This window comes from Xenopus laevis, chromosome 1L (assembly GCF_017654675.1).
Source record: "Xenopus laevis strain J_2021 chromosome 1L, Xenopus_laevis_v10.1, whole genome shotgun sequence".
In the NCBI taxonomy this organism is placed as follows: Eukaryota; Metazoa; Chordata; class Amphibia; order Anura; family Pipidae; genus Xenopus; species Xenopus laevis.
This window is the reverse complement of record NC_054371.1, coordinates 86,609,624-86,637,543: the sequence shown is the minus strand read 5'-3', so window position 1 is coordinate 86,637,543 and position 27,920 is coordinate 86,609,624. Positions and strand designations below refer to the sequence as shown.

The following is a 27,920-nucleotide window of genomic DNA, read 5'->3' as shown; positions in this document are numbered from 1 at the left end:
AGCTACGCTTAAAGGAAAACTAAACCCCCAAACTAATGAAAACCCCTCCCCTCCATAGTTCTCCCCTGCAAATAAAAAGATCAAACAAAAAAGATCTCTATTTGTTTTTATACAATTACCAGCATTTCTTTAATATGGCGAGAGGGAAATTGATGATCTGTGTTCTATATAACAGTGAGATTACTGATTGGATAAGGGTTTTTACATCATTAGGTGTCTTTATTGCTTATATAACTTTTCTTGATTTTTATATAATTCCAGACATTGCTAATCCTTGAGTACAAGTATAGAATTCCAGTGTCTGCTTAAAGTAGTAGAACCATGTTGCAATAAAGATAATAGTGTTGGGTTATTGCATACAAACTTGGGAACACTAACCTACAGTTCACCACTGATTCCAAAGGAGATAGGTAGGACACTGGGATATCAGAGGCATACAGAATATGCAGCACATGATAATTAACAATAATTCACTGCTTGTGTGGCTGAAAGATTTCTGCAATGTCATAAATCTGATATACAGATAACACAGAGATGATAGAGATTAGAACAATTTGCACAAATTCAGGGCAATGGGTTTTATGTCAAAAACATATTTGTAAATTGGCTCACAGAAATGCAGCAGCAACCATAACAGTCACAGATTTACCAGTTTAGCATAGATAAAATGTAATAAAAGATTAAAATGAAAACCATTCAGCTTGGGCTGATATATTATTAAGATTCACAAGGTGGAAGATTTGCTTAATTGCATTCTTTCTTAAACAGATTGAAGCAGAAGGTTTTTCATTCATTTATTTATTTTTTAGATCATAAGTTCTTGCAAATTGCTTTACAGAGTCTTTGTCACACAGATTTGTGATTTGCTGGGTAAACTCAACATCTCACATGTTCTATGCCTGGTGTCTGTGTTTATTTTTCATTGGTGGGCAGTGCATATTGCAAATTCACACTTACAGATGGCACACAGTGGATTGGACAAGAACATTATTTGGTCCCAAATTTTGATCATTATTTATGTACGGTCTAATGGTGAATGGTATTTCAGCTTCTCTTTCTTATGTTATGCTGCTCAGCTATGTTTCTCGAGTTTTGTTAAAAAAACAAAAAGATGAAAAAGCTGAGATACCATTCATCAGAAGAAATATAAATGTTGAGTTGTGGCTTGTTTGAAAAGTCCCTACTGGCCACAAACATCCATAAATGTAGAGCCTATAGGCAGAGAAAATGAGCTCACTGCTCACCAACCCCCCCCCCCACAGGTTAAAATAAAATTTATATTTTTCACAAGGGCCCAAGACTCATCTTAAACAGAGGGTTACCGCAAGTTTAGGTTACTGCTAGGTGGCTTGCTGACCCCAGGGCACGACAGAGATATACTACTTGCTCTGCATAAACTGTTGTCAGTGAGCACTAGAGATATACAAGAGATGTACCCTACTGTTCTCTAGTTCTGACTCTTGAAACAATTTAACAAAGTCTGTTCTCTTCTCCATAACAAAAAATTCCTTATATGCTTATTCAGTGGTTCAGCTGATTTCTGGTCACAATTCACATGTTTCAATCAAAAGTCATAACTCGTAGGGCAGAGAATAGAAAGGGACAGACAGATATGGTTTTAATTTACAATTACATTTACAAATAACAGTGCATGTAAGCACAGGAGCCAGTTTTAATTTGAAATACAGTACATTACTGTGTTAATGGCAAGGTTTAAGCATTAAAGCAATGTGTGCAATGCTAACAAGAAATTAGAGGTCATGTTGCTTGAAGTATCTGTAAATGTTACAACATTGTACATGAATTCTAATACACTGTACTGATATTTTGTGTAAGTGCACTTTGTATATATAGTGAATAATATACCCCTCAGAGTTCTATGACCTGTATAAATGCACTCTTCTTTCGGCCTTGTACTTTAATATAGTCATGGAACTCCTTGGTGACTTATAATATGCTGTACCTATATTTTACAACAGGGCATACATTATTAACTATATCATTTATAATTTGGTCCCATAGAGAAATGAACTAACTGTGAGTTATAAAGGCATATCTGACTTTTTGGAATGTCTTTTTTTGTTTTCCAGGCCACCACACTGTCTACATTGGTGTTCATGTTCCCAAAAGCTATAGAAGGAGGAGACGTCACAGGCACAGAACTGGTCACAAAGATAAGAAAGACAAGGAGAAATCATCTGAAAACTACTCAGACCTAGACAAGTCTGATACTGAGAATGTTGATGAGACCAGCTCTAGCGTCCTCAAGCCCCTCAGTAAGTGTATTGAGATTGTTTTGGGGTTTTTTGTTCCCATTGACTATTCTGGACTTACAGCTTGTAGATAAGTCACTAGAAGAGATATCATTATTCTGACCTTACAATATTATTCTTACATTATTCTTACATTACATTGAGAATTAAAGAAACCCTCTGGTGTGTATTATATGTGCAATAAACAAGCCCTAAGCAAAGCCTTATGAGATTGCAGGTGATATATATTAAGCACAAAAGATCTGATTGAGTTACCTGGCTGAGCTTATGTGCAAGTATTTATAGAAGCTAAGATTTGTATTACAGGAAGAGGGCAAGGTGGCCCAGGGACAGAGACTATGAGAATGCCTGAAATTAGAATGTCATTTTTACAGTGTCTCACAGAGTAATTATAGTATTACATGTAGTTCTGAAAAATGGACAGAGAAATAGATATGTTTGTAGTAGTAACTGCATGTGATGGATGATAGGAGATTCCTGATATGAAGGGAAAATAAATACATGGAAGGTTTTCTGTACTCTTTGACAGGATGTACAAACAATAGTCTGAGGAGCAAATTTTGTTTTAATAGAGAACACTACTCAATGAACACTACAATGACAATACAGGTATGGGACCTGTTATCTGGAAACCTGTTATCCTGTTAACCTGTTTGTCTGGAATGCTAGTTTCTTTATAATCTTTTTATTGTATCTGTAGTATCTGTTTAGTCATTTTCGTGGTTACCTGGAAACAATATTTTATAGTAAACTTAAGTGTACCTGCCATGCCCAGCAGTTATTTTACAGGAGTTAGTAGAAGAAAAAAAAACATAAAAATGAACAAATGGCAAAAGAATACACTGTTCCTTTGTCCCTTTAATTATAATTTATAAATGAGCAACATATTCTGCAGCCACGCCTGCCTACTGGGTTATATATTATATATATATATATATATATATAATATATATATATATATATATATATATATATATATATATATATATATATATATATATATATATATTGGATTAGCTGTTTCCCTTTAACAGTCACACCTACTAAAATTAAAGTATTTGTGTAGGTGCAGTCACATGTACCCGGTGACTTTTCTTGTTATATGGATTATACTAGGAAAACTTATAACCACCCATGTTCATAAAATATAGGGAAAATACTCAATAGATTGATGGCACTGGCTTTAAAGGGGGCATGTTTGAAAATAACCCATGTTCTGAAGGCAGTGATGATATATGGTATGTGCTTTCAATCTGAGATGAAAGAATTCTTACCTAAAATTAGACCTTTATTGGAGCTTCCGCATAGAGCCTCGTTGGTCCTTATCTGAGTTACAAATAGGTGGTAGGTGCATCCAGTATCAGATTTCCAAATAATGCACCCCCAGGCCAGCCGCCTCATTCTGGTTGGCTACTCTGGTCCCCCTGCAACTCCAAGTTCCAATGGGTTAGCCTATCACAGCTCTGCCTACAAACAGGGAAAAGTTATGTATAAGTCTGCCCACTGCACACATTAGATATCAAATTCTTATTTTTAGAGTATGTGCAACTACACACAACAAAAAAAGTATAAAAGATACGGTACCTTTGGTTATACATGCAGGGTGTCTGCAATGGCAGTTAAAAACAACATTGTAGGCGCTCAACAGCTACTCAACGTAAGCCAAATTGGTACACAGATTTATTAGAATTATTAATTCCAAAGTATAATTCATATTATAGAGTTACTTACACACCTACAGACCATGCAGAAAGATTAAAATTATAACTCTAGTATTCAACCATCCTATGACCTAAAGTCCACTTGCACACAAAGCTACTGGGGGAGATTAGTTGCGGGAATTCTAGATTCTAGCTGGTGGGGAGGCAGTTTGGGGAGATTATTCGTCCAAAGAAGAATAATTTATTTCCGAAGTCGTCTGAAGTTTCCTCATGAGGCAACTTCAGGCGACTTCGGGAAAACAAAGCACTCCGTGTGCCATCCCTTAGGGCAGGGGCACACAAAGCTACTGGAGGAGATTAGTCACCCAGCAACAAACCGCTTCTTCTTCGGGCGACTAATCTCCCCGAACTGCCTCCACACAGGCTAGAATCTAGAATTCGGGTGACTAATCTCCCCAAGTAGCTTTGTGTGCCCCTGCCCTATATCCCTGAATCTTTTTCATTGGATCGATGCCCAGCGATAAGCCGGATGGGGTCACACGCGTCAAGATATAATTGGACTGAATGAAGTCGGAGGTAACAACTACACGGTCCGACTGTCGGATGAAGACGCTACTTTTTGCATCCATATCGCATTGGATGTAATGTCGTTTTTACCTGCGACTTTTCAGTCCAATTAGAATCTTGACGCCTGCGTCTCCATCTGGCTTGTCGCGTGCGTTTTGTCGCCGAGCATTGATCCAACGAAAAATTATTGTGGAGTCCTACCCTTAAACTGTGAGTCTAAGTTCTCCCAAGAGATCTGCTTATCTCAGATTGTTATAAAAGTAACAAACCCGGGACTGCGGGTTTAGCTGTCAAAATCTGGACTGTCCTGTGAAAAACGGGACAGTTGGGAGGTATGCCTCCTGAAGGATCAGTGGGTACCCTGCTTTAACATATCAATTATCATATCAACATCATTTAATTATGAAGAATGTGCAATTTATGTATTGGGTACAGTACTCGAGTATATTGTTGCCAGGAACATAAACTGTAGATCTAGTAAGTGCATTTGCCTTTAGTCACTCCTCCAGCTGCACCTTTACTTGGTATCAGTTGCTACTTGGGTATGCTTATCCTGTGTTGAAATTTAAAGTGTGCGTACATTTAATGCTTTTGGATACCTAGATAACAGTAGGGAGTGCTCTAAAATGCAGCACCTGATTCACAATGACTGAATACGACTCATGAATACGAATACAAGATGAAAATTTTCTGTTATCACATTTACTTGCAGACATTTCCACATTCCATACTGTTAGACTCACAGTCTGCACAAACACAAGCAGTATGTACTGCTATACAAATGGAGAAATGTAATTAAAGGAAAATATGCACAGTGCAAACAATTTTTCTTTTGTACATTTTAATATAGGTTTTGCAAACCTGTGAAAGTATTTAGAAACTTGTCTGCCAGTGGAAAAAACATCTTATAGATGTGCAGTGTATGCAATAAAAGTTCTTACAAATAAAGTTATTTTTGAATTAATATATACACCACCTTCAAGCAGGTATTTTAATAATATGAACTATGCACAATTTACATTCGTAATGTAATAATGTCAACTCAGACAAACTTATACTGCATACTCTGTGGGACAGGACCTTGTTGCTCCTGAATCAGTTTACAGTGATAGTACACAATAATGCTAGTTATAATAAAAGTATATGATTACCTGTAGAACTAAGCACTATTCCTGCTGTTGGTACAGATGAATCATTGTGTAATTTCTCACGTGACTGCTGGTGCACAAGTATGGGTTGCTGATTACTTTTATTGCATACCTGTAGGTGTGACTGTTTATAAGTAATAATGCTATATGTTTATTATAATAAGACATTATTAAAATCTGGTCTTTCTAGAGAAGGCTGGGTAATTGTTTAAACACACCTAAAGGAGAACAGTCACTATGCATTTAAACTACAGTGAATTTTGAGAAATCTGTAAGAAAACATAGTTACTTAAGCATAGATATTTCAAATGTTGCTGAACCATCCACCATTTACAATATGTATTATGGGTAAAGCATGCTGGGAGTAGTAGTCCAGAAACATCAAGTCTGAAATCATAAAGCAAATCTGCCCAAAATATCTTTTTTCAGTCATAAACTGAAAGAGTATGGAAAGTAATTGTATGTATTTCTTTATGGGAATATACTGTATATAAAAAACATATATATGGAAGCATATATTAAAAAATATTTGGTGGAATGTAATATCGGTCGCTAATAGAAAAATCGGTTGCAATTCTTCCGCAATGCGAGTAAGTGTTCGCAAAGTAAAAAATGCTGTCCCTCACATAACAGTAGGATAGCGATTGCAAATAATAATAGTTTACAATAGTGTGCAGTGTCACAACCCTGAAAAAATAGGGTTAACTATTAGCATGCTCTCTTGCATAAAAGTATTACAATTCTCTACAATTTTACATACTCTAAACATAGATATCTTATGTGTCTTATCCTATCATTATGGGGTAGTGTAACATAATAACATTGATTCAGACACAAAAGAGTTCTGTGTTCCACAAAATGCACCTCTTTCTCAGCCTAGCCTTCATCTGCTACTATGCCTCTTGTAGGTTGTTATAATGTGCAACGTGTAATTGAAACCTGTGTCATTGCCTATAATCAGAAATCAATGCATTGCAGGGCTTCTTTGATGTTGATTTGGGAATAGAGGCTAGCAGGGAGGATACTATGGCACTGCAGTTGCAGGGGATATATCAATGTTGGAACTGTGGGTTGGCTGTGGGTCAACCAGTGAAATTTAACTAACCACTTGCGTGCTTGAATTGCCTTAAGTGATTATCAGATTTAACCATCTGATCTGTTAAATTATGCCACCACATTGATCCAATCAACATTTGAGTTAATGTGAGTTTAACCAATAGGAGAGGATGTGAGTGTCATTGAGTTTTAGTGTGTTGCGGTGACCTGCCTGAACCCGATAACAAGGAAACCTTTTTATCGTTATCCTACAACTTAACACCCTTCAATTCAATTACAATCCTGTATACAACTTCCTTTACAATGCCAGTAAGTGCATAGGATAAGGAACATTACAAGCACAATGCCAACTTTTGGGGTTGTGTAATAAAAGGTACAAATTTACAAAAATACTGGAGAGAATGTGAATTTTTTACAGGGGGGTAGGCTACAAATCTGTATTGTGTTCATACAATACATTTCAGGACATAAGTGCCCCTTTTCATGTCCAGTATAAGGTACACTGACTTAAAGTGATACTGACACTAAAAGCAACTCTTCAAAATATTAATGTACATTAATGTACATTAAAGGTTACGTATAGATCATGTTGATTTTCACTGGTAGATCTGCTTTTGTAAGTAATTGCTACATGAAGTTCCTAAACCTGACTGTTTTGCCAACCTGACTGTCCCTTCTCCCTATCAGTTAGAGTTTCTAATGCTAACGGACTACTGCTGCACAAATATGGCAGCCTCCTCATAGAGGAACACGGGGCATCAAATGGATAATGTAAAAGCATTGGACAATTACTTTTATAGCATAATTATATAGATGATAGATGTAACATGATTTCTGGTGTAATTTATGGTTCTGGTATCTCTTTAACAGAGATGTATATAAAGTATATAAAGTTGTGGTTTAAAATTGTTTCATATTAGTCAGGGGTGCTTCACCAATGAGGCGAGTTGAGGCTGTCGCCTCAGGCGGCAGCGCCCCACTAGGTACCAGGGGCAGCAAAAATGCTGCTCATGGTACTTTAAGAGTGAATTTCTGGGGGCGGCAGCAGCAACTGCTGCTGCCTCAGGCGGCGTAGGGGCCAGGATCGCCCCTGATATTAGTTACCTGCAACAGTAGATTCCAAAAATAATTGAGTCAATACATCGTAAGTTTAAACTGTTAAGCAAACAGCAACTGTATGGTGAATACAGTTATATAGGGTGAAATATGGATAAATATATATTGCAAATTAATCACTAATTATCATTATTAATAGTTACAGCAAACTTAGAATTATGTTTTTTGTTGTTTTGATCAAATGGCTCTTTTGAGGTGATATATGAGTGGGTGCACGCTACTCTCCTGTTTCCCCAGCAACATTACCTAGGTGCTTGAAAAAATCTGGTCTTCCTTTTTGTACTGCTGACCAGTTCTTATGGGCAATAGCTTACTTAGGATTCCTGTTGTGGCATCACATATTCCCGATTTGAGAATAAATGAGAAAAAGGTCCCAGTCATCAGCCTTTATGATTGAATGGTCATAAAGGCTGATGAAGATATAGGGTTACGGTGGTAGGTGGTGAGGAACACATTTATAAAGAAAACCAGACATTTTTCTTAAATAAGTGTTGCTTCTTGGTAATCAACTATGTTAGTCTGTTTATGGTATAATCACATAATACATAGGTAATATTTAATTTTTATGATTCTTTCTGGAATTCACATTGGAATAGGAAGCAGGAAGAAGAATATAAATGACAACATATTTGTTAATAACCAGAGCAGAGGATGTTGAAAAAAGACTAAGCAATGTAGAAAATGGGTTAATGATGAGCTTCTATAATGTATTCCCTGAATGGCATACAACTCAATGCTACAGTTAAAATGCTCACAGTATGTTATATAAAGGTGCTGTAAAGCATTTTTCACTGCCAGTTCTGTGACATTCATCGGTTTTTCAGAACGAGTAAAGGCCTAATTTAATGTCTCCAACCCCCCCCCCCAAAAAGGCAGATTTTTCCCTTGAAAGTAAATGCCGAGTAATCTTATTTGCAAAGTTAGAACAGCACAATAGTTTCTTTCATGATTACCAGATTATACAGTGGGTTACCCAGAAAGAAATGGTGTCAGCAAGTTTGAACCAGCCGTGTTGACCACTTCTTTGCTGCCAGTGCCAACAATAATATGCATCAACAGTTCATGGGAAAGGTCATTATCCATAAATGTTTTTTTCTGATTAACAAAGATAATATATATTTTTAGAAAAAGTTCATATAACTGTACCAAAATACATTATCCATTTCTAACCAGTGGACCTCCTGTTGCTTTTTGTTTTTGGTTTTTGAGCTACAATTTCCAGCATCCCTTGACAAGCAAAGGTTCATGTTTAATGTCAGATGGAAGGCCACAAGCTTGAACAATGTGCTGCAGGTATAAATTGTTTGAGCATTTTCTGTGTCTTTTGGTCAGAATCACCTGCCATGGCTGTGTCTGACCTGGAACAAACTGCAATTCAGCTACAGTTCAGTAGCAAACAAACAGCTAGAGCGAGACAGAAGCATTGCTCTGTTGGGGTTCTACCCTAGGTTCACAGCTTTCATATACAGGTTTGGGACCTGTTATCCAGAATGGTCAGGATCTGGGGTTTCTGGATAAGGGATCTTTCCATAATTTGGATCTTCATACCTTAAGTTTACTAGAAAATCATGTAAACAGTAAATAAACCCAATAGGCTGGTTTTGCTTCCAATAAGGATTAATTATATCTTAGTTTGGATCAAGTACAAGTTACTGTTTTATTATTACAGAGAAAAAGGAAATAATGTATAAAACTTTGGATTATTTGGATAAAATAAATAAATAAAATGGAGTCTATGGAAGACAGGCATTCCGTAATTCGGAGCTTTCTGGTAACAGCTTTGCGGATAACGGATCCCATACCATTTATAAATGATTCCACAAAAAAATGATGCAAAATACATAACATTGTCTGATTTGCACAATATGTTTTATAGTCAAAACTTTGTTGGGCTCCTAATTTTTTATTGCTTTAAAGTCATTGGGGGTTATGTAAGGCACTAACTTTGCCCATGTGCAGTAACCCATAGCAACCAATTTGCAGGTAGCAGTTACTGGTCACCTGTTTAAAAGCAACCATCTTATTGGTTGCTATAGGTTACTGCTCCTGGGCAAACTTAGGGGCAAATTTACTAACCTCCGAAAATTCGCCATCGACAGCTTCGCTCACATCTCAACACTTTGCCCGGCGTAGATCCGCCAGGAAAATGCTAATTCACTAAAATCCGTATTTGCGTCCAGGGCACCGAACGCTGGCAAAGTTGCGCTAACGTTACTGTGGCAAGCAAAGTGAAGTTGCGCTAGCTTTACCTCGTTTGCATAAGGCAGGAAGTTAAAGTTCAATGGACGTATATGTTGCAGCCAATACATTACACTACACAAGCCCAGGAAACCTTAATAAAATAAAATACATTTGTTATATTGCCCTACACATGATCCCAGTGTATAGTTTTTGTGCCATATGTTAGGAAATGTAGGGGGGAAGCAGGTTAATATTTTTCAGCCTATCACCCTGAAAAAGGAAAAGACGCTAGCGTTGGGATGTTCAACTATTTTTTTAGTAAGTCCTATCTACTCTATTGCACTTCGCCTGGTCTGAGGTGGCGAAGGCAAGTCTGGCGCAAGAGGTAACGTTCAGTAAAGTCTGCATCTTAGTGAATTTTCGCCCCTGTTAGTCACTTCGCCCTTTAGTAGATTTGCCCCTTAGTGCCTTTTATTACATTTGGGGGATTATGTATTATCTTTAGTTCATCAGTAAATGATTTGATGGGGACCCTTCACTATGATCTAGCCCAGTGCTGTCCAATTTATATGGTACAGAGGGCCGGAATTTTTCTAATCTACATGGTGGAGGGCCGATAATGGAAGCCAGTGTTAGCCACTCCCTGTTTTTAGACCACACCCACTTTAAACCACACCCATGTTACCACAAGACCATGTCTACATTAATAGCACACCAAAAAACCAGATGGTTGGTGCTCACTGCAGGGATCAGGGCCGGAACTAGGGGTAGGCAGAGTAGGCGGCTGTCTAGGATGCCATCATTGAGGGGTGCACTTTTAATGGGGGTTTTTTTTTTTTCTTTTTTTTTGAAGCGTTTAATTAATAATTTGTTTCAGTAATCATGGTCTCTCAGTCGGGTGGAATCCCCCTCCTTCACCTTCTCCTCTTGCTGGCAAGTAATAGCTCCTTCTGTGTGGTGCGGCAGTGCAGTGCGACGTGCATATACGCGTAAATGACGTAACTGATGCGGTTGGGTGGCAGAGAGAGGCAGAGAGCTGGGGGGCTGCTTGATGTGGCTCTCGCTGCTCTCAACCTTGCACAGTTGCACTGAACTGAAGACATTCTTTCTATTACTGTGAAAGTGTGAACTTCCTGCTGGCACAGCGAGGTACAGATTTGGGCCGGGGGCCATATGTTTGCTGTTGCTGATGAGCGCTGGCACAGGTACATAAATACTTGGGGGCAATATGATGTGATCAGATTTATTTTTGGCTGCTGCTGGCACAGGTAAAGATTGGGGGCAATATGATGTCTGCTGGAGGGTTGTATGATGGATGGCTGCTGAGCTTGCTGGTACAGGTATGAGGGGCATTATAATGGATTGCTACTGGCACAGGTATAGGGGGGGCAGTATGATGGATGGCTGCTGGGCTTGCTGTACAGGGGGCAGTAATATAAATGAAAAAGTGTTGTACATTTTCTTGCTTTCTTTATTTAAAAACCATCATGTGAAGGAGGTAAATGGTAATGCAGGACAGGGAGGCGCTGATTGAAGCTCTTTCCTAGGGTGCCAAACTACCTTGGCCCGGCACCGGCAGGGATGCCACTCATATGTGAAAAAAGTTAAGTCGTATTAAGACATACCCTTAAATCCATATGCCACCTCCTCTCCTGTGTATAATACAGTACCCCAGCATATGATTAAACACCTTAGGGGCCCCTAACAATAATTGTCAAATGCTAACAAACCCCCAGAACAAATACAAGGCTTATGTACCATAGGGATCATAGGTCAGGCAGAGTATGGCAAACACAGGGTGCAAAGTGCAGGCAAAGTATGACACATACAGTGAGCTTAGGGAAAACAGAACAGAGCAAGAGACAGGAAAATCAGGACCACTCTAATATGTAATACATACAGTGACACAGTGCTGGTGCCCCATTAGCATTTTGTATAAGTGTGAACAGGTGAACAATGTGGGCAGTTTCAGTCTAGGGGGTCCGTTTACTAAAGTGCGTTAAAAATATTCGCACAATATATAGACAGAATTTTCGCCAAATATGTTATCGCCAGTTTACTAACCTGCGGTAAATATAAATTTGCGAATTTTCTTGCGCAAGAATAATTGTTCGCCAGTTATCGCATTTGCTGAAAATAACGCTACGTACACATTAACGCATGGTTTACTAAACAGCGAAATGTGCTAAAGACAAAATTAACGCCAGAATATTCGCAAACTTTTACCGCCACATATGAAGTGGCGTAAAAGTATTTTTTCTGCCAGAAAATTCTCAAGGGGCAGGAAATATCCCATAATAATGTTTTTTTTTTACCCATCATTCTTTGCTGACAGGAGAGAGATCTGTAGCTATTGCTGACAGGATGTTTTGGCTTCTGCTTCTATCTGGTGCAACAGCAGCAGTTTCAGCTCAGAGTCGTATTATTGGCAGTGGCATCACAGTCCAAGGATTCGTCAGCCTCTACACTTTTTGGTTTCATTGGGATTGGCTACATTAAACTGTGCATTTCTATGAAGCAAAGAGATTGACTGGTATCATTTCCTATGATTCTATTGGCAGAAGAGTTTATATGATGCAGACATGTTTGATTGGTATTACTCTGGTGATGTTGTTGGATGGTATAATCATCAGTCAATAAAGTTTATAAGTTTTGAAGATGCATTTCTGGCCATAAATGTCACAGTAAAAATTGCCATAATAACCGCCATAAAACAAGACTATTTTATAGCATAAATATTCGCAAAAACGTAATTTTTCGCCAGAAAATTCGCAACTCGCTAAAATTACCGCTAACGTAAGCTGGTTCCTTAACGTAGTTACCGCAAGTGATCGCAATGACTTCTGAGCGCATCGCTGTTTAGTAAACTTAGTCGCTGCGAATATTCTGGCGTAAAAATATTCTCAGCGATAACATGCGGAAACTTAAAGTCAGATTTACCGCACTTTAGTAAACGGACCCCTAGGTTCTCAGGTGTGAACAGTAAAGGGCTTTAGGATGTGAACAATAGGAAATTAGGAATTTGACTATAAATCTCTTGTAGTGATTGGACATTACATGCACAAAGGACAAAACTGTTTCACAAGGAAGCTTCTTCATGATGCAGCCATATTGAGTAATTTTGGGAGTTGTAGTATTGCCACTTTGGAAACCCCAAAGGACAGTAATATCTGCAAATCCATAACTCATGATAAGTAATAGTTAAGACCGATTCAAAAGAAAGTCATGAGAATAATGCCAGCTGGGTTCAGGCCAGATGTTCAATACAGTACCTGTATATGCTGCCAATGCTTTTCAGGGAGCGGTTTAGTGAGATGCCATTAGTCATGTGACCTTTCTATGTAGTTTTCCTTTGTATGCATTGTTAGCATTAAAGGGTGTTATATGGCATTAATTCTTGATCTGCTCTACAGACAATATGCCCTTCTCTTGAAAGTTGGAATATTTCTGCTATTATTATTATCAGAGGTTTTACAGTTTTCTTATGACTTTTTCTTCTGATAATGCTACATTGTTGAATTAAGCTCTCCATACACAACTTATAAATATTTAATTCAGTGTCTTATGCGGCATGTCTTGCTGTTTCATCAATGTTCAAGCATCACTAACATTTTGAAAAGATAATGAAATTATAAGAAACGTCTTGTTAGATTGACAGCTCATGTTTTTATCTGGTGAAGTTTAAATGGTTGCTTTGAGCAGTTGAACGCCATTCTGTTCTATGGGGTGCTTAATGACTCAGCATTGGCAAACTTGAATGTCCCACCAAATTGATTCTCTCTGAAAATGTAACACAATTCAAGTTATTGGGGAGTACTGATTTCCAACATGGCAAGGTGCTTCTTATATATTTGTAAAAAGTATTCAACTTTAATAAATTCGCCATTGTATTTATTGTCTGTAGATATTTTAACTATGATTGAAAGGCTAATAGAGCAATGATTTTATAAAATATCTATGGGGACCCTGACCAAATGTTGAGCCTCAAAGTGGTGCTTGAGAAAATAAAATGTGGAGCATGAAAGAATTGTGTTGGACTGCTATTTTGTATGAATAAGCCGTGCGGTACAGAAACATATTGTATAAAAAATCTGAAATGCATTTGAAAATCAGTGCCACTCTGACGGTGCATAACTTATTCTGTATACATACTGGAGCAGCACCAATGGCTGGCCTTTAAATGAACAGCTCCATGTAAAAATAAAAACTGGATAAATGGATTTTCTGTGTAAAATAAAAAATGTTTCTATTATAGTTACTTAGCAAAAATGTCATCTATAAAGGCTGGAGTGAGTGGATGTCTTTAATAACAGAACAGAACACTACTTCCTGCTTTATATCTCTCTAACTCTGAGTTAGTCATCAACTTTAAGGGGGTGCAAATGGAAAACTACTGTTCAGTGAATGTGCTTTTGATCCTTAGCATGCAGGTGAGATTCAAAAGCAAAATGTTATGACCCATATGCTCCTCCCTGAAGTCATTAATTGGTTAGTGACTGGTACCCAATAAGAGAACTGCAAAGCAATAAGTAGTGTTCTGGCAATTATGTTAGATACACAGGCTTTATAAATTACACTAACTATATTGAAAACATTTTCTATTTAGCATGGGCTATCTATTTACCCAATTTTTATTTTTATACTAAACAAGTTCTTTAAGGTGCTGCATGAGCCAAAGGCAACTATATCTGCCAAAAAAACTGCAAAAGGCAGAAAACAATCCTGCATTTAGGGACTAAATAGTATAGGTGAATTAAGAAACTGGTTAATGGCCAGGGCATATGTATTTGAGGAGACAAGTAGGTGAAATTGGACCACCCGCAACCCTGTTATAACCAAGATTTAATAATACTATTCATCTTTAGCCTTATTGTAATCATAGCATATTCAAAATCATATTTAAATACTCATTTTGTGTTGTTTTTCCACATAATTTCCACTAAACAGTAAAAATTACAATGCAAAGCAGTTCTTGTCATGTTTAGAGCTTGTACATAAGGAATCCTTACCAAGGACCCCTGTAGAACAGTGGAGGCTTGTGTGTTCTCCAGGCACATCCAGGAAGCTCAGAGCATTCTGTTGGCAAGTTGCTTTATAATGCAGCTTTTCCGGCTATCTACACAGTGCGGCCTTTGATGGCTGCCAAGATCATTCATTGTTTTGCCTCCTTCTTTATTTCCGCCAACTGTTTTCCATTCTTCCCTATTCACACTCTTCTCTTTGGATATTTCTTTGCTTTTGCACATTGAGTGCCATCATTTGTTTAGTACATGGAAACTCCTTCACTGGAGAGAAAATAAATCAAATTAGTAAAAAGATCACTCCTTCATTCTCTGTGAATATCACTTGGTTTGGTCACGAATAAGGTCATCCGTGAGCTGCAGTAGAATGAGGAAGATCTGAAAGGTACATCAGAGTTCTAGCAAGTTTTATGTGAATTAGAAACACAACTGGATATTCATTGATATTAGGCACAGTAAATAAATAAATATATTTGCAGAATGTGGCCCCTTGACAGTTTTTCAATTTACCTGAGAGAGTTGTTTTTGAAGAAAGAGATTAAAAGACTTTACCAGCATCCACAGTGATGCAACGATCACTAGAGATCAAGTGGCCTAAGGGTTAATAACCCATGTAGGACCTGTGCTCAAATCAGAACCCTTCTGCATTGGGTGCCCTCTGTTTCATGGCTCTGTTACAGGCTCTGTAGAGCTGGCACAGCACAATTCCACCTTAAACCCCACTCTACCTGACAGGGACACAGTTCTTTCAATAAGTTGCTTCCTTCAGTTCACATAGAGAATGAGTACAATCGTTTTGGTAATTTCTATCCTATTATGTTTGGAAGATAGCTTAATTGGGTGCTTGTTTGAATTATTTATAAGCGGAAGATAATACTTTACAAAGTATATCTAGACAGGATAGCAACCATTCACCTCGTGTTCAAAAGAGTGTTAATCACCAAACAGCTACAGAGTTGAACGTCCCAGAGACGTGTTCTCTTTAAGTTGGGGATAATATTGCCAAGTAGACAGGAAGTATGGAAGAAGAGTAGTTTTGGTAAAGTAGAAAGGAAGTTAGAATTAAACAGAGAGGGAAAACAAAGATGGACAATTGAAAAAAAAGGGGGACAGAGAAATAACTGGCGTAGCAGATAGTATTGGGGTGAAGGTGGAGTAACACACAGGGAGGAATGGAGATTAAGTGAAGAGTTGGACAAAGGGAAGAATAAAACCAAGAAAAGGGAGGAGACTGGAAAGACGAGGGGGGAGAGGATTAAAGTTTGGAGAAAACTAATGCAGAAGAGAAGAGAAGAAGGGAGCAGAGAAGAATGGTTGGGATTCTAAGAGACAGTGAGTATAGAGAGATTAAGTATATTTTCATGAGTGGATTCCTATTGGGTTTCCTGGTGTGCTTTTTGTTGTGTTCACAAAGTCCTGATACTTAATACTACATTTTTTTTTTTCAATTGGGAATAGTAGGGTATAGGTAATATTGATATAGGACATATTGTTAAAAATACTCTACTAGTTGTACTGTTTCAGTGCTGTATGTCCAGGGGCTGGATATTACAGAGATTAATGATTTAAAGATGCTTTAATATCTGATATATAGTTTATAAATTAATATCAGATTAATAGCCTTTTAAAAATCAACCCCCCAAAGTTTCAAACAACTAATGACAGAGGATGTTGCTTTGGATGCTATCACAGGGGCAACAAATAATTCCAAAATGTACCAGATTGTATCCCTTTTATCTTTGAATCATATAATATATATATATATATATATATAGATATAGATATAGATATAGATATAGATATAGATATAGATATAGATATATATAGATATAGATATAATACTCCTGAAGTGTTTAGGTACATTTTATCTACTTCACTGTTTCCATCTCCATTGTTGCCGTCTCCATAATCTATTATCTTGGTGGCTTGCTTATCAATACATCACCACCCCATCTTTAGATTAACCAATATTGTCTACAGCTGCTAGTGTAGCCCAGGCTACCCCTGCTTTGTAGTTAAAGAAGTCTTAAAATGCCTCAACAAGATTATTTCAACAACAATTAAACAGCAAATATCTTTGGTTTGTAAACTACAGATAAAAAATGAAAGCAAATACCTGATTGCTTGCCATAATGAGATATTGCAGATTTGTGCATATGATTGTGAATTTGTATGTAAGTAACTCCTAGCCTTCAGGTGATAAGCTATATCTTTATTAAAATTACAATTACACTTTTACTCAAGGACATATTTGATCAAGTTATAGAAATTGTATTTGTGTCATAAACTATATGGAATTTCAATCTATTTCATTTCCTAGTATTCTTTCTTCCTTTATTACACTTCTGTAAACACAGCTGAATGTCAGCCTGTGAATCATTTCTTAATTACGTGTGAAATGGGGGAAGTTATTACTTTGTAATATCCTGCATTTCAATTAGCATCGCCAATCGAAACCTTAACTGGATAAAACGTGCTACACAATAGAATTATTCCCCATAGGAGTGCCGCCCCACAATTTGGTACCTTTAGCAATTAACCATTAAATGAACATATTATACAGATGTCTCAGAATTACATCATCATACCTGCCCATGCAATTCAAAATCAACTTAAAGGAGAAGGAAAGTCTTCTTCCACTTGGGGGTGCCAAATGTTAGGCACTCCCAAGTGAATTTATATACTTACCTGAAACCCCAGGCCGGTGCTCCTATCAGCAGAAAACTGCACTAGCCTGCACTAGGTTCTGCTAGCGAGCACCACAAAGCGATCCTCTTCCGGCTTCATCTTTCTTCTCGTGGCTGCGCATGCGCATTAGAGCGAAAAGCCGAACTTTAACTAAAAAGTCGTCTATTTCGTTCTACTGCATCTGCCCCAGGAAATTTGAAGAAAGAAGAAGCCGGAAGAGGATCACTCCATGGTGCTCTCTGGAAGGGCTTTCAGGTAAGTACATACAATCATTGGGGAGTGCCTAACATTTGGCATCCCAAGTGGAAGAAGGCTTCCCTTCTCCTTTAAGGGAAAAATGCAGGTGCAAGTTTTTAAGCCCTGTGTTGAAATGCCTGATTCATTGTTGCACATTGTATTTTCTATGGTGTCCCTAATTAAACAGCAAAATAAGGAGGTACAGAATAAGAGTTAAATTAACAACAGTAAAAACAGCTTTGTGTCTACCTAGTAACCAGATGCAATCGATAATATAATAGCCTTTAATAGAGGTGCTGTTAATGAATCAAAGCTCATAGACCAATCAAAACTAGTTGGTTCCCATCTACTATTCTGGGACTTCTCAGACATAATTATTCAATCTGGAACACCTAAAATGTTTCATAGGGGTTACTTGGAATCTAACTGGATTGAAGGAAAAGTTATGGAAAACTTAAATATACAAATATAAATAATACATAATGGTGGGGAAAGTGTAGAAGAAAGCTTTTCCAGCTATGTAAAAGTTAAGTTTTAGTATGTTAAAGAATTGCCAGTTCTAAGCAACTTTTCAATTGGTCTTTGTTATTCATAGTTTTTTGCTTTTTCTGACTCTTTCCATCTTTCAAATTGTAGTCACTAACCCCATCTAAAAACAAATGCTCTGTAAAGCTACAACTGTATAGTTATTTCAACTTTTTATTACTCATCTTCCTATTCAGGTCCTCTCCTATTCATAATCAAGTGTCTTATTTAAATTAGTGCATGGTTGTTAGGGTAATTTGGACCCTAGCAAACAGATTGCTGAAATTGAAAATTGGAGAGCTGCAGTATAAAAAGCGAAATAACTCAAAAACAACAAGTAATAAAAATGTAAAGAATATCACTCTCTATGCCATACTAAAAGTAATGAAAAGGTGAACAACCCCTTTAAATCAGATGAAGCATTCTGCAACATATCTATATGGGGAAAGTGTAGCATTCACCTTTAATTAAAATAAGAAATCTGGTAATTAAAGGGTTAGCTTTCCTTTTAAGAAAATCATTTTTGTGCTTTCACAACTCCATTAGCCAAAAAAAATGTGTTGAATAGAGCTAGTGCTTATCCATGCACAGTTTGGCTCTCCTTGGCCATGCAAAGACATCTTTTTTTTGTTATCCTGACACAAACTCTATTCTTGGCGAGAGCTACTGCAGGATAGACAGAGCTGCTTTATGTAAAAAGAAACTTCTTGCCTTTTTCTGTTCCTCAGCAGTTTCACGTGAATGTATTGGCCAGAATTAGCCTGAGATTTAAGTTGGCTTAGGTAATTATAACCACACATATTATAAGTTTTAGGCTGTGGATTAGCACGCTGTGAGTTTGCAGCTGAAGCTGAAATTTCAGTGGGCTGTAGAGAGAAAAGTCAGCATTGTGTACTGAAATACAAGAGGTTATTCTGAGGAAAATGTATAATTAGAATTTCTACATACAAATATCACGTATAGGAGCAGTAAGTAGCGGAGAATGCTAAGACTACAATTTACCGTGGTAACAAGCGAGAAGTTTGAATAACACATTAGAAGATCAATAGGAAATGGCCTGAATAGAATAATAAGTAATACTAAATACAATAATATTGCAGTCTTACAGAATTATTTTGTCTGCCAGGGTCAGGGGCCTAAAACAAGTAGACAACATTTTTAAGAGGAAAGGAAATTATTAAAGGGGTGATTCTCCCTTTAGTTGAATTTTAGTATGTTATAGAATAGCTAATTATAAGCAATTTTTAACTGACCTTCATTGTTTTCTTTTTTATAGTTTTTGAATTTTTTACCTTTTTCTTCCAACTCTTTCCAGCGTCCATCTAAAAATCAAATGCTCTGTAAGGCGACACAGTTATTGTTATTGCTACTTTGTATTACTCATCTTTCTATTCAGGCCCTCTCCTATTTATATTCCAGTCCCTTAATCAAATTAATATATGTTTACTAGGGTAATTTGGACCCTAGCACCAGATTGCTGAAATTGCAAACAGGAGAGCTGCTGAATAAAAAACTAAATAACTTAAACCAATTGCAAATTGGCTCAGGATATTACTCTCTATATCATACTAAAATCTAATTTGAAGGTGAACAACCCCTTTAAAAAATACACATTGGTCATGAGTTTTGGGCATGAGTTTCCCTATGACATGTACAAGTGTGTGTTCTGTGCTAATGTACCACAACACTCCGAACATACAAGTGCAGGTTCATTGATTTCTCATTCATTTGACCCTATAAAATAGAATGTAAGCTTTGCTGGGGCAGTAAACTGAAGTGAATCGGGTAATATCTGGAAAATGTTGGTACATACTATTTTAAAAAAAACATAATAGATATTATAAAATATGGGCTCTTTTTACATTAGCACAGGCAATTTGTCACTGCAAAAACGCCATTATAAAATAGCATTAAATGGCTAACTTATAAGAACCGATATGCTTGGGTTTTGTTTAAGCCAAAAAAAGGAAATGTTTTCCAACCTAAAAACTGGGATCGAAACCATTGGTTGGTTGGCATTCAGTAGTTATGCCAATCACGTCCCCATTCTCTAGGCTCAGGGCTGCTATATGTCTGCTGTCCAACAGATGGCAGTACAGCAAAAACCGTCTCCATACAGATTTGTAGCTCTAAATAAAAGTATTCCGTATTTAGCCTTTAGAGTGTGTATATATATATATATATATATATATATATATATATATATATATATATATATATATATATATATATATGTGTGTATAGATCGAGGAAAAAAACGCACTGCTCAGGACTTATGAAAATTAAATAAATATTTATTGGCACATACTGACGTTTCGGCTGCTGCAGCCTTTCTCAAAGTACCGAAACGTCAGTATGTGTCAATAAATATTTATTTAATTTTTAAAAATTTTCTGAAACAAGCACCCAGGCGCACAAGGACTTTGCTTTTCCAATATTGCAATATTTTGCCGATATTCCAATGTTGGTATATATATATATATATATATATATATATATATATATATATATATATATATATACTATAAAAAAGATCAGCTCTCTCAGGTCTTAAAAATTTTGAAAAAATGTATTAGTAAATAGGCAACAGACTAATATTTTTGGCTGACCCCTCAGCCTTTGTCAAAGTCAGCCAAAACGTTAGTCTGTTGCATTTTTAATAATAAATTTTTAAGACCTGAGAGTGCTAATCTTTTTTGTAGTATATGGAGAATATTTGTTGATCGTGCACCCAGGCAAATGAATGATCTTTATCGAGAGTGCAGACTTCATGTGAATATATATATATATATATATATATATATATATATATATATATATATATATATATATATATTTAAATATTTTTTGGGAGCTAATGAGAGATTCAGGAATCTTCCCACAAATAATTTGGGAGTAATATGTGAGTGGCTTTATGCAATTTATATGTATACCTATTCATCAGGTTTGCAACTTTGTAAAGATTTTATAAAGTTGGCCATAATTTTGTTCTTGATTTGTGACATTTTAGGACTGCATCCTGGTCCTGACCATGCTAATTTCCAGAGGTTAAAAAATGGTAGCAGTTTCAGTAGCAATCATATAAAGAAGTGACATGCTTACATTGGCCCCTGTGCACTGACTCCCTTATTTATGTCATGGTACATGTGTGTTTCAGTCAGAAATTTCCTTTAATAACCTGTTTATTGTACATCAGGGTCTACACTGGCTACACTCTACCATTAATCCCATTAAACCTGTTTGGGCATACCAGATTGATAAATGTTACTTTGATGGACACTAGGGGGAGTTTCACCAATTACTCCGTTGTCCTTTCTTTTAATATCCTTCCTTCAGTTTTGTCAGCGTGTTCTTCCCTCTGGACTGGAAGTTAATCAGATTTAGAACAAAGCTGGTTAAAGTCATACAGGTATGGGATCCATTATCCAGAAACCTCCGAATTACGGGAAGACTGTCTCCCATAGACTAAAATTATTTCTTTTTTCTCTGTAATAATAAAACAGTACACTGTAATTGATCCCAACTAAGATATAATGATATTGGAAGCAAAACAAGTCCACTGGGTTTATTTAATGTTTAAAGGAGACCCGTCACCCAAAACAAATTTTTAAAATCTTATTTTATCACATTAGTCAAGTAAAACTAACTTTAATTACACTACACAAATTATTTGAAACTTGTTTCCTTCAGTCTGGGAATTCATAATTATAGCAAGCAGGCAAAAGCCATTTTGTGGACACTGTTATTAAGGCAAGCCTTGCATCATCTCAGAATCTTTTTTGTGCACCAGAATGGGGGACCCAATGTCCATCCCCATGCCCTGGCTACACAATTAAATAGTGACGAGAACGCAGGGCTGCCATCAGAAATCACCGGGCCCTGTACGGCGAAATTTTCTGAGCCCCCTGGTCCCCACCCACCCCAGATCCTGCCCCCAAGCCCCACCCTAAATTAATTAGTGGTCAGGGCCCCCCTATAAGTTAAAAAAAATTAATTAGTGGTCAGGGCCTCCTTATAAGTTAAAAGAAATTAATTAGTGGCCAGGTCCCCCCTATAAGTTAAAGAAATCATTAGTGGTCAGGGCCCCCCTAATAGTTAAAACAATCATTAGTGGTCAGGGCCCCCTATAAGTTAAAAAAAAAAAATTGATGGTCAGGGCCCCCTATAAGTTAAAAAAATGAATTAGTGGTCAGGGCCCCCCTATAAGTTAAAAAATTAATTAGTGGGCAGGGCCTCCCTATAAATGACAGGGCCTCCATAAAAGTTTGGTGGTCAGGGCCCCATAGAATATAATAACAAAAATTATTTGTGGAGAGGGGTTCAATAAACTAAAAAAACAAACATTGGTGCTCAGTGGAACTTACCTTAGTTTCTTCTTCAGCTTCTTGTTTTCCATTCAAAGTCCCCCCCCCCACTGCTCCCACTGAGCTGCAGAATCGGTAAGGGGGGGCGGAGCTATAGTGCTTGCATGTCCCTCCCCAGCTTCTATACTATTGGTTTGGTCTTAGGTCCCGGCAGATCTACACAGGGATTGGATACGCTTATCCAATCGCCATGCGGCTCTACGAAACTACCAATAGTTTAGAACAGGGGTAGGCAACCCGCGGCTCCGGAGCCTCATGCGGCTCTTCATCCTGCTTGCTGAGGCTCGGTCTAGTGGCTTTGCCTGTCATGTCATCTATACAGCCCTTGCACCTGCTAGCGGCTTCTTGAGTGTGCGACCGTGGTAAGCTAACAGTTAGCTTAACGCATTCACACACTCACAAAGCCGCAAGCAGGTGCGAGGACTGTATAGACGTCCCAGGAGTGACAGCCAAGAGCCGCAGCAAGATCATGGTCTGAACCGCGGCCACACACTCAAGACAAGAGAGGGAAGATCACCATGGAGCTTCAGAAACAGAAGTCACATTAAACAGATGAGAACAGGGCCAGACTGGGAGTAAAAAGCAGCCCCGGCAAAAAAAATCAAACAGCCCACACATAAATGCATTCTGGTGTTTTACTTATACACACGCATATTTTATATATGTATAAATAGATATCCTGATCATTTACAGTAGGGGGTGCATGTTCCCTTATAACTCAGCCTGCAGCCTTGTGCCTTTATATGGTCACAGAACAACCCCTCAATGACTTCTAATATCCTTATCATTTACAGTAGGGGGTACATTATCCCTTATAATACATGAGTGATACTCAGAGTTCCCTGTATAACTCAGCCTGCAGCCTTGTGCCTTTATATGGTCACAGAACAACCCCTCAGTGACTTCTAATATCCTTATCATTTACTGGAGGAGTTCTTACTGGTCTTCTCCTTCCTGATGGGGGGGGGAGGGAGAGAGAATATGGAAAGTAGACAGCCATAAATTTCTGCAGATGTCCCCTTGTATGGGCAGTAAATAAGTGAATAAGTAATATGAGATGCAGCCGCAGCTCTTTAGCCAATTCTGATGTACATGAAATATTACATACTGAGATATTGATACAAGTTTTGCAGTTTCGTTATGAGTTTAGATGAAGTTTGCTAAATTATAAGTGTGTCTTCATTAAATAACAGACATGAGTTTTTGTTAATAAAATATATAAAAAGTTATCTGGTCTTACTTATATTCTTGAGGACGCAACTGTTGTGTCACATTGATACGGATAACTAAATTGCTGCTGAAGCAAATAAAAGTATCCACACTCTCTACTACGGCCCCTGTTCAGATATGCAGTCATGGTACTTTATTTATAAAAAACACAATTACAAAGGCCCCATAAATCACAGACGTGCAGATGCATGAGTCACGTCATGTTTAAGTGCGATCCTTCGCCAGACTGCCGATGTAAACCCGCTCCCCCTCCTCAGTCTGCACAATGTAAGTTATATAATTTTGTGCTGATTGACTTTTAAGACAGGGTCCCATAGTAAGGAAAGGAATATTTGTATGCAGTCTGATGGCTGCTGCTTCACGGTATCTCCATGATCTCCACACGGACTCAGCTATGTTCATTCAGATGCTGCCTCCTAGAGGGCTGACCGCTTGCGCATTTTGAGGCATCTTGTGGCCGGAAGCTGGTCTGCACTGGAGACTGGATAACAGGTCCTGGGCTGGCGGTATAAACTGGGTTGGGAATGAGGAAAGCAACAGTGGCGTGAAAAATGCATCCGGTGACCCTGCAATACCAGGGTGCCACCGCGCGGCCCACTTGACTGCAGGGTAGAGCAGCCCCTCGGGAATTTGCCCAAACGGACAGACTACCAGTCCGGCCTGGATGAGAACACTATCATTTAATAGGGGTAATTCAGTGTTTCATTTATTTCAAAGTAGGCCTACACCTACACACTGCACTTCTGTTTGTTGTATTCTGTTGTTGTAAAAGTTAAGATTAAAAAAGGTTAAAACTTTTACGTTTATAAACTGTGTTATGTTTTGCGGCTCCAGGCTATTTTTCTTTAGTGGAAGAGGGGGCAAAATGGCTCTTTTGATAGTCAAGGTTGCTGACCCCTGGTTTAGAAGCTGGGGAGGGGAAAGACATGTAGAAGAACCTCCGCCCTCCCCACCCGATTCTACAGCTTCCTGACAGTAGTGGGGGCCTGGTTACAGAGTGAGTACAGCGTCCGGGCCCTCCTAAAACCCAAAAATCACTGGGCCTGAGACAACTGTCCCCCTAGTCCCCCCCCTGATGGCGGCCCTGCAAAAAAGGGGGGATGTGTGGAGAGCAGTGACATCTAAGGAAGTGCTGAATGGAAAGTGAAAGTAATTGTCTGTCCTGCCTTGGGCATAGAGGAGGGGCTTACAATATTTGATTGACAGCTGAGATTTCTAAATGAGCTTACAACAGCTATGAATGCTTTAATAAAAAATAGAAATTGGATTTCATGTTTAATTTGAAAAGGACTTTTATAATACAGATTTTTGTGTTTGGGTGGCAGGTCCACTTCAAATGATTTTCCTGTAGACTTAAGGTATGAAGATCCAAATTATTGAAAGATCCAGTATATGGAAAACCCCAGGTCACCAGCATTCTGGATAACCGGTCCCATACCAGTACACACATATAAAACATGGAAAATAAGTCTCACACATATTGTACTGAAAAGTAAAAAGAAACCTATGGTGCTTATTTACCAGCATAGGACAAGGCTATCCAATTGCCATTAGCAACTGCAAGTTACTGTCTCCAGGTAGAATATACTAATCCTGGGTGAGGTAGGCATGCTGGGCTAGATTCTGAAACAAACTGAAATTATATTATCACCCATGATTGCAAAACCATGCTTCTATGTGGCTGAAAGCATTTGGAATGCAGATGACCATGCTTGAATTAGTTTTCTGTAAATTTCTATACGTACCGTGCTTAGCAATGTCATCAATTTTAATTGTGTAATCAGTAAGTCTTTGTTATATGACTCACTGGGTATTCTGATAAGTAATGTAACCCCTGTTGTAATAATATGTAAAATATGTTTATATTAAAAGGTACCTCAGTGATTTATAATATTCTTATATTTTATAATAGGGGGTACATTATTCAGTATATATACTGACTAATGTATATATACAGATGCACACACATTTCAATTTTGATTTTCTTGTTAATAATCACATTACTGATATATTTCAAGCCTGATAATTGTCCAGTAGGTATTTGTAGATTGAAAGGTGCTAAAGAGGTTAATATACCAGTTTTACTGCCTGAATTGTGTAAAACATAATTCTTAGGAAGTTACATTTCAGTTTGTTGGCATCCTGCTCTGCCCAGAACTGACCAAGTCTAGAGAACCAGAAGGAAATGAGTTCATCTGAAATCCCACACTGATAAGGGATCAGTTTTTCTTTTCCAAGCAAAGGGAGGTGAGGGTTAGGAAAGTGTAGGGCACTGCTCTTACATCATGTGACTGGAACCTCACTTTCCTTCCATTCTTTGTTTTTTTTAATGTTTTATATTCCTAGTATTCACATGAGCAGCATTTTATGCAATTTTGTTCAATTATATTAAAGGAAAAATTGATACATAAATACATTGATTATAGCATTAAATTGGTCATTTAGTAACTTTCCTCCTATAATTAATCCGATTACAACAGTAGATACAATGAGAAGTACCTAATTAAAATGATTTTGCCACAAAATTAGACAGCTGCTATCATAATTATACTGTGAACAGGACTATACAAATGGCCTGGACTTATTCATATTATTTGCATGTATTTGTAAAGTACCAGTTTGTTCTATAGTGCTATACAAATGTGTATACGCCAAACGTGCAGGTTTCATACAAATACTGATTGATACTTGAGGTAGACGGTTCAAGAACTATCCAAATCACTATTTGACATTATAGTTGCCTACATTTGTTTTGTCTTTAAAATCCCCATGATACTTTCCTATGAATGACACGTTCCATCTGCTTCTTGTGCCTCTTTGTGACACCAATTGAACAGGTATATAGATGTAATTATATTTGGGATTCACCAAATTATCATTTTTGAGTTTACATTTTAATAAATACTCCATAAGAATGTAGGTCTAATTTAAAAATGTGAGCAAAATTCCTCTAAAATTGGGGGTCCCCATAAGTTTTGGTGTTGGTAACTAGAAAGGTCTGCTTGCAGAAACTTTTTGCATAAGTCAAGTGTTAGTTTGTAGGTATGTATGAATTAGTAATTCCTCTAAACAACTGTAGATGTTTAGCTAGTGGTATAACTAAATGTGCTTGTCCCCCATCAAAAACTCAAGGACTCCCTACTCTTAGTAAAATAAACTGTAAAATAAACTGTGGTGCATTTCTGTGCAGTTCAGAACAGTAGAGCCTTGAAGCTATTTAGAAGGGGCAACCAATCTTTGGTTATAAAGCTTCTACTCCACAATCCAACCCCCTGGGGGGAGGGGGTCACCCCCAAAGTTTGGGAGCCTCTCTTCTAATGTATTTGGCTGCAGCATACCAAGAGTTTAGCCCATCAAGGAAAAGAAACACTTCAAAGAAGGAAATGTCAAGGTCAGTGAGATTCATGAGCAATTCAAAATGTTATTTTAAACTTATTAAAGTAAATGTCTGACAGTAAGCCAAAGAAAATGAATATGAGTAATTAAAATATATTGGGTATTAGACATTGTTTCTATGATTACCTGGATTTTAGAGAATTAACTGTAAATATCCCTTAATCCTACATTAAAGGTGAAAAAAACAAGTTTTCTTCTCCACAGCAGAGATGTAGAGAGTTACTACAAGTTTGTTTTTGCTCAAGCAGGTGTTTAGACTTGAGAGACAATGTTACTGAGCAACTCAGAATAAACAGCTTCTACCAGACGTTAAAGTTCTGATAGTTTCCCTGATATTCCCCTTAGTCTGAGGCTTGCAGACTCAGACTAAGCGGACCTTGTGAGTAGCTGGATTATTGGTCTAGACGTAAAGTTCCCATAGAATAACCCTACTGTTTCAAAGCATTCTGTTGATCTC

At 37.6% G+C, this 27,920-nt stretch overlaps 1 protein-coding gene across 5 annotated transcripts in view; it reads left to right on the top strand.

The window, feature by feature from the left end:
• Positions 1-27,920, top strand: part of slc4a4.L (solute carrier family 4 member 4 L homeolog) — a 142,482-nt gene that overhangs the window by 37,761 nt on the left and 76,801 nt on the right. For 4 of the 5 annotated variants that reach the window (XM_041591075.1, XM_041591074.1, XM_018252575.2 and 1 more), the window contains exon 3: positions 2,091-2,276. In XM_041591075.1, the coding sequence (XP_041447009.1) occupies positions 2,091-2,276 (186 nt within the window). Of the gene's footprint in view, positions 1-2,090; positions 2,277-16,266; positions 16,356-27,920 lie in introns of those variants that run through there. The other variant, XM_041591076.1, reaches the window with a different exon arrangement.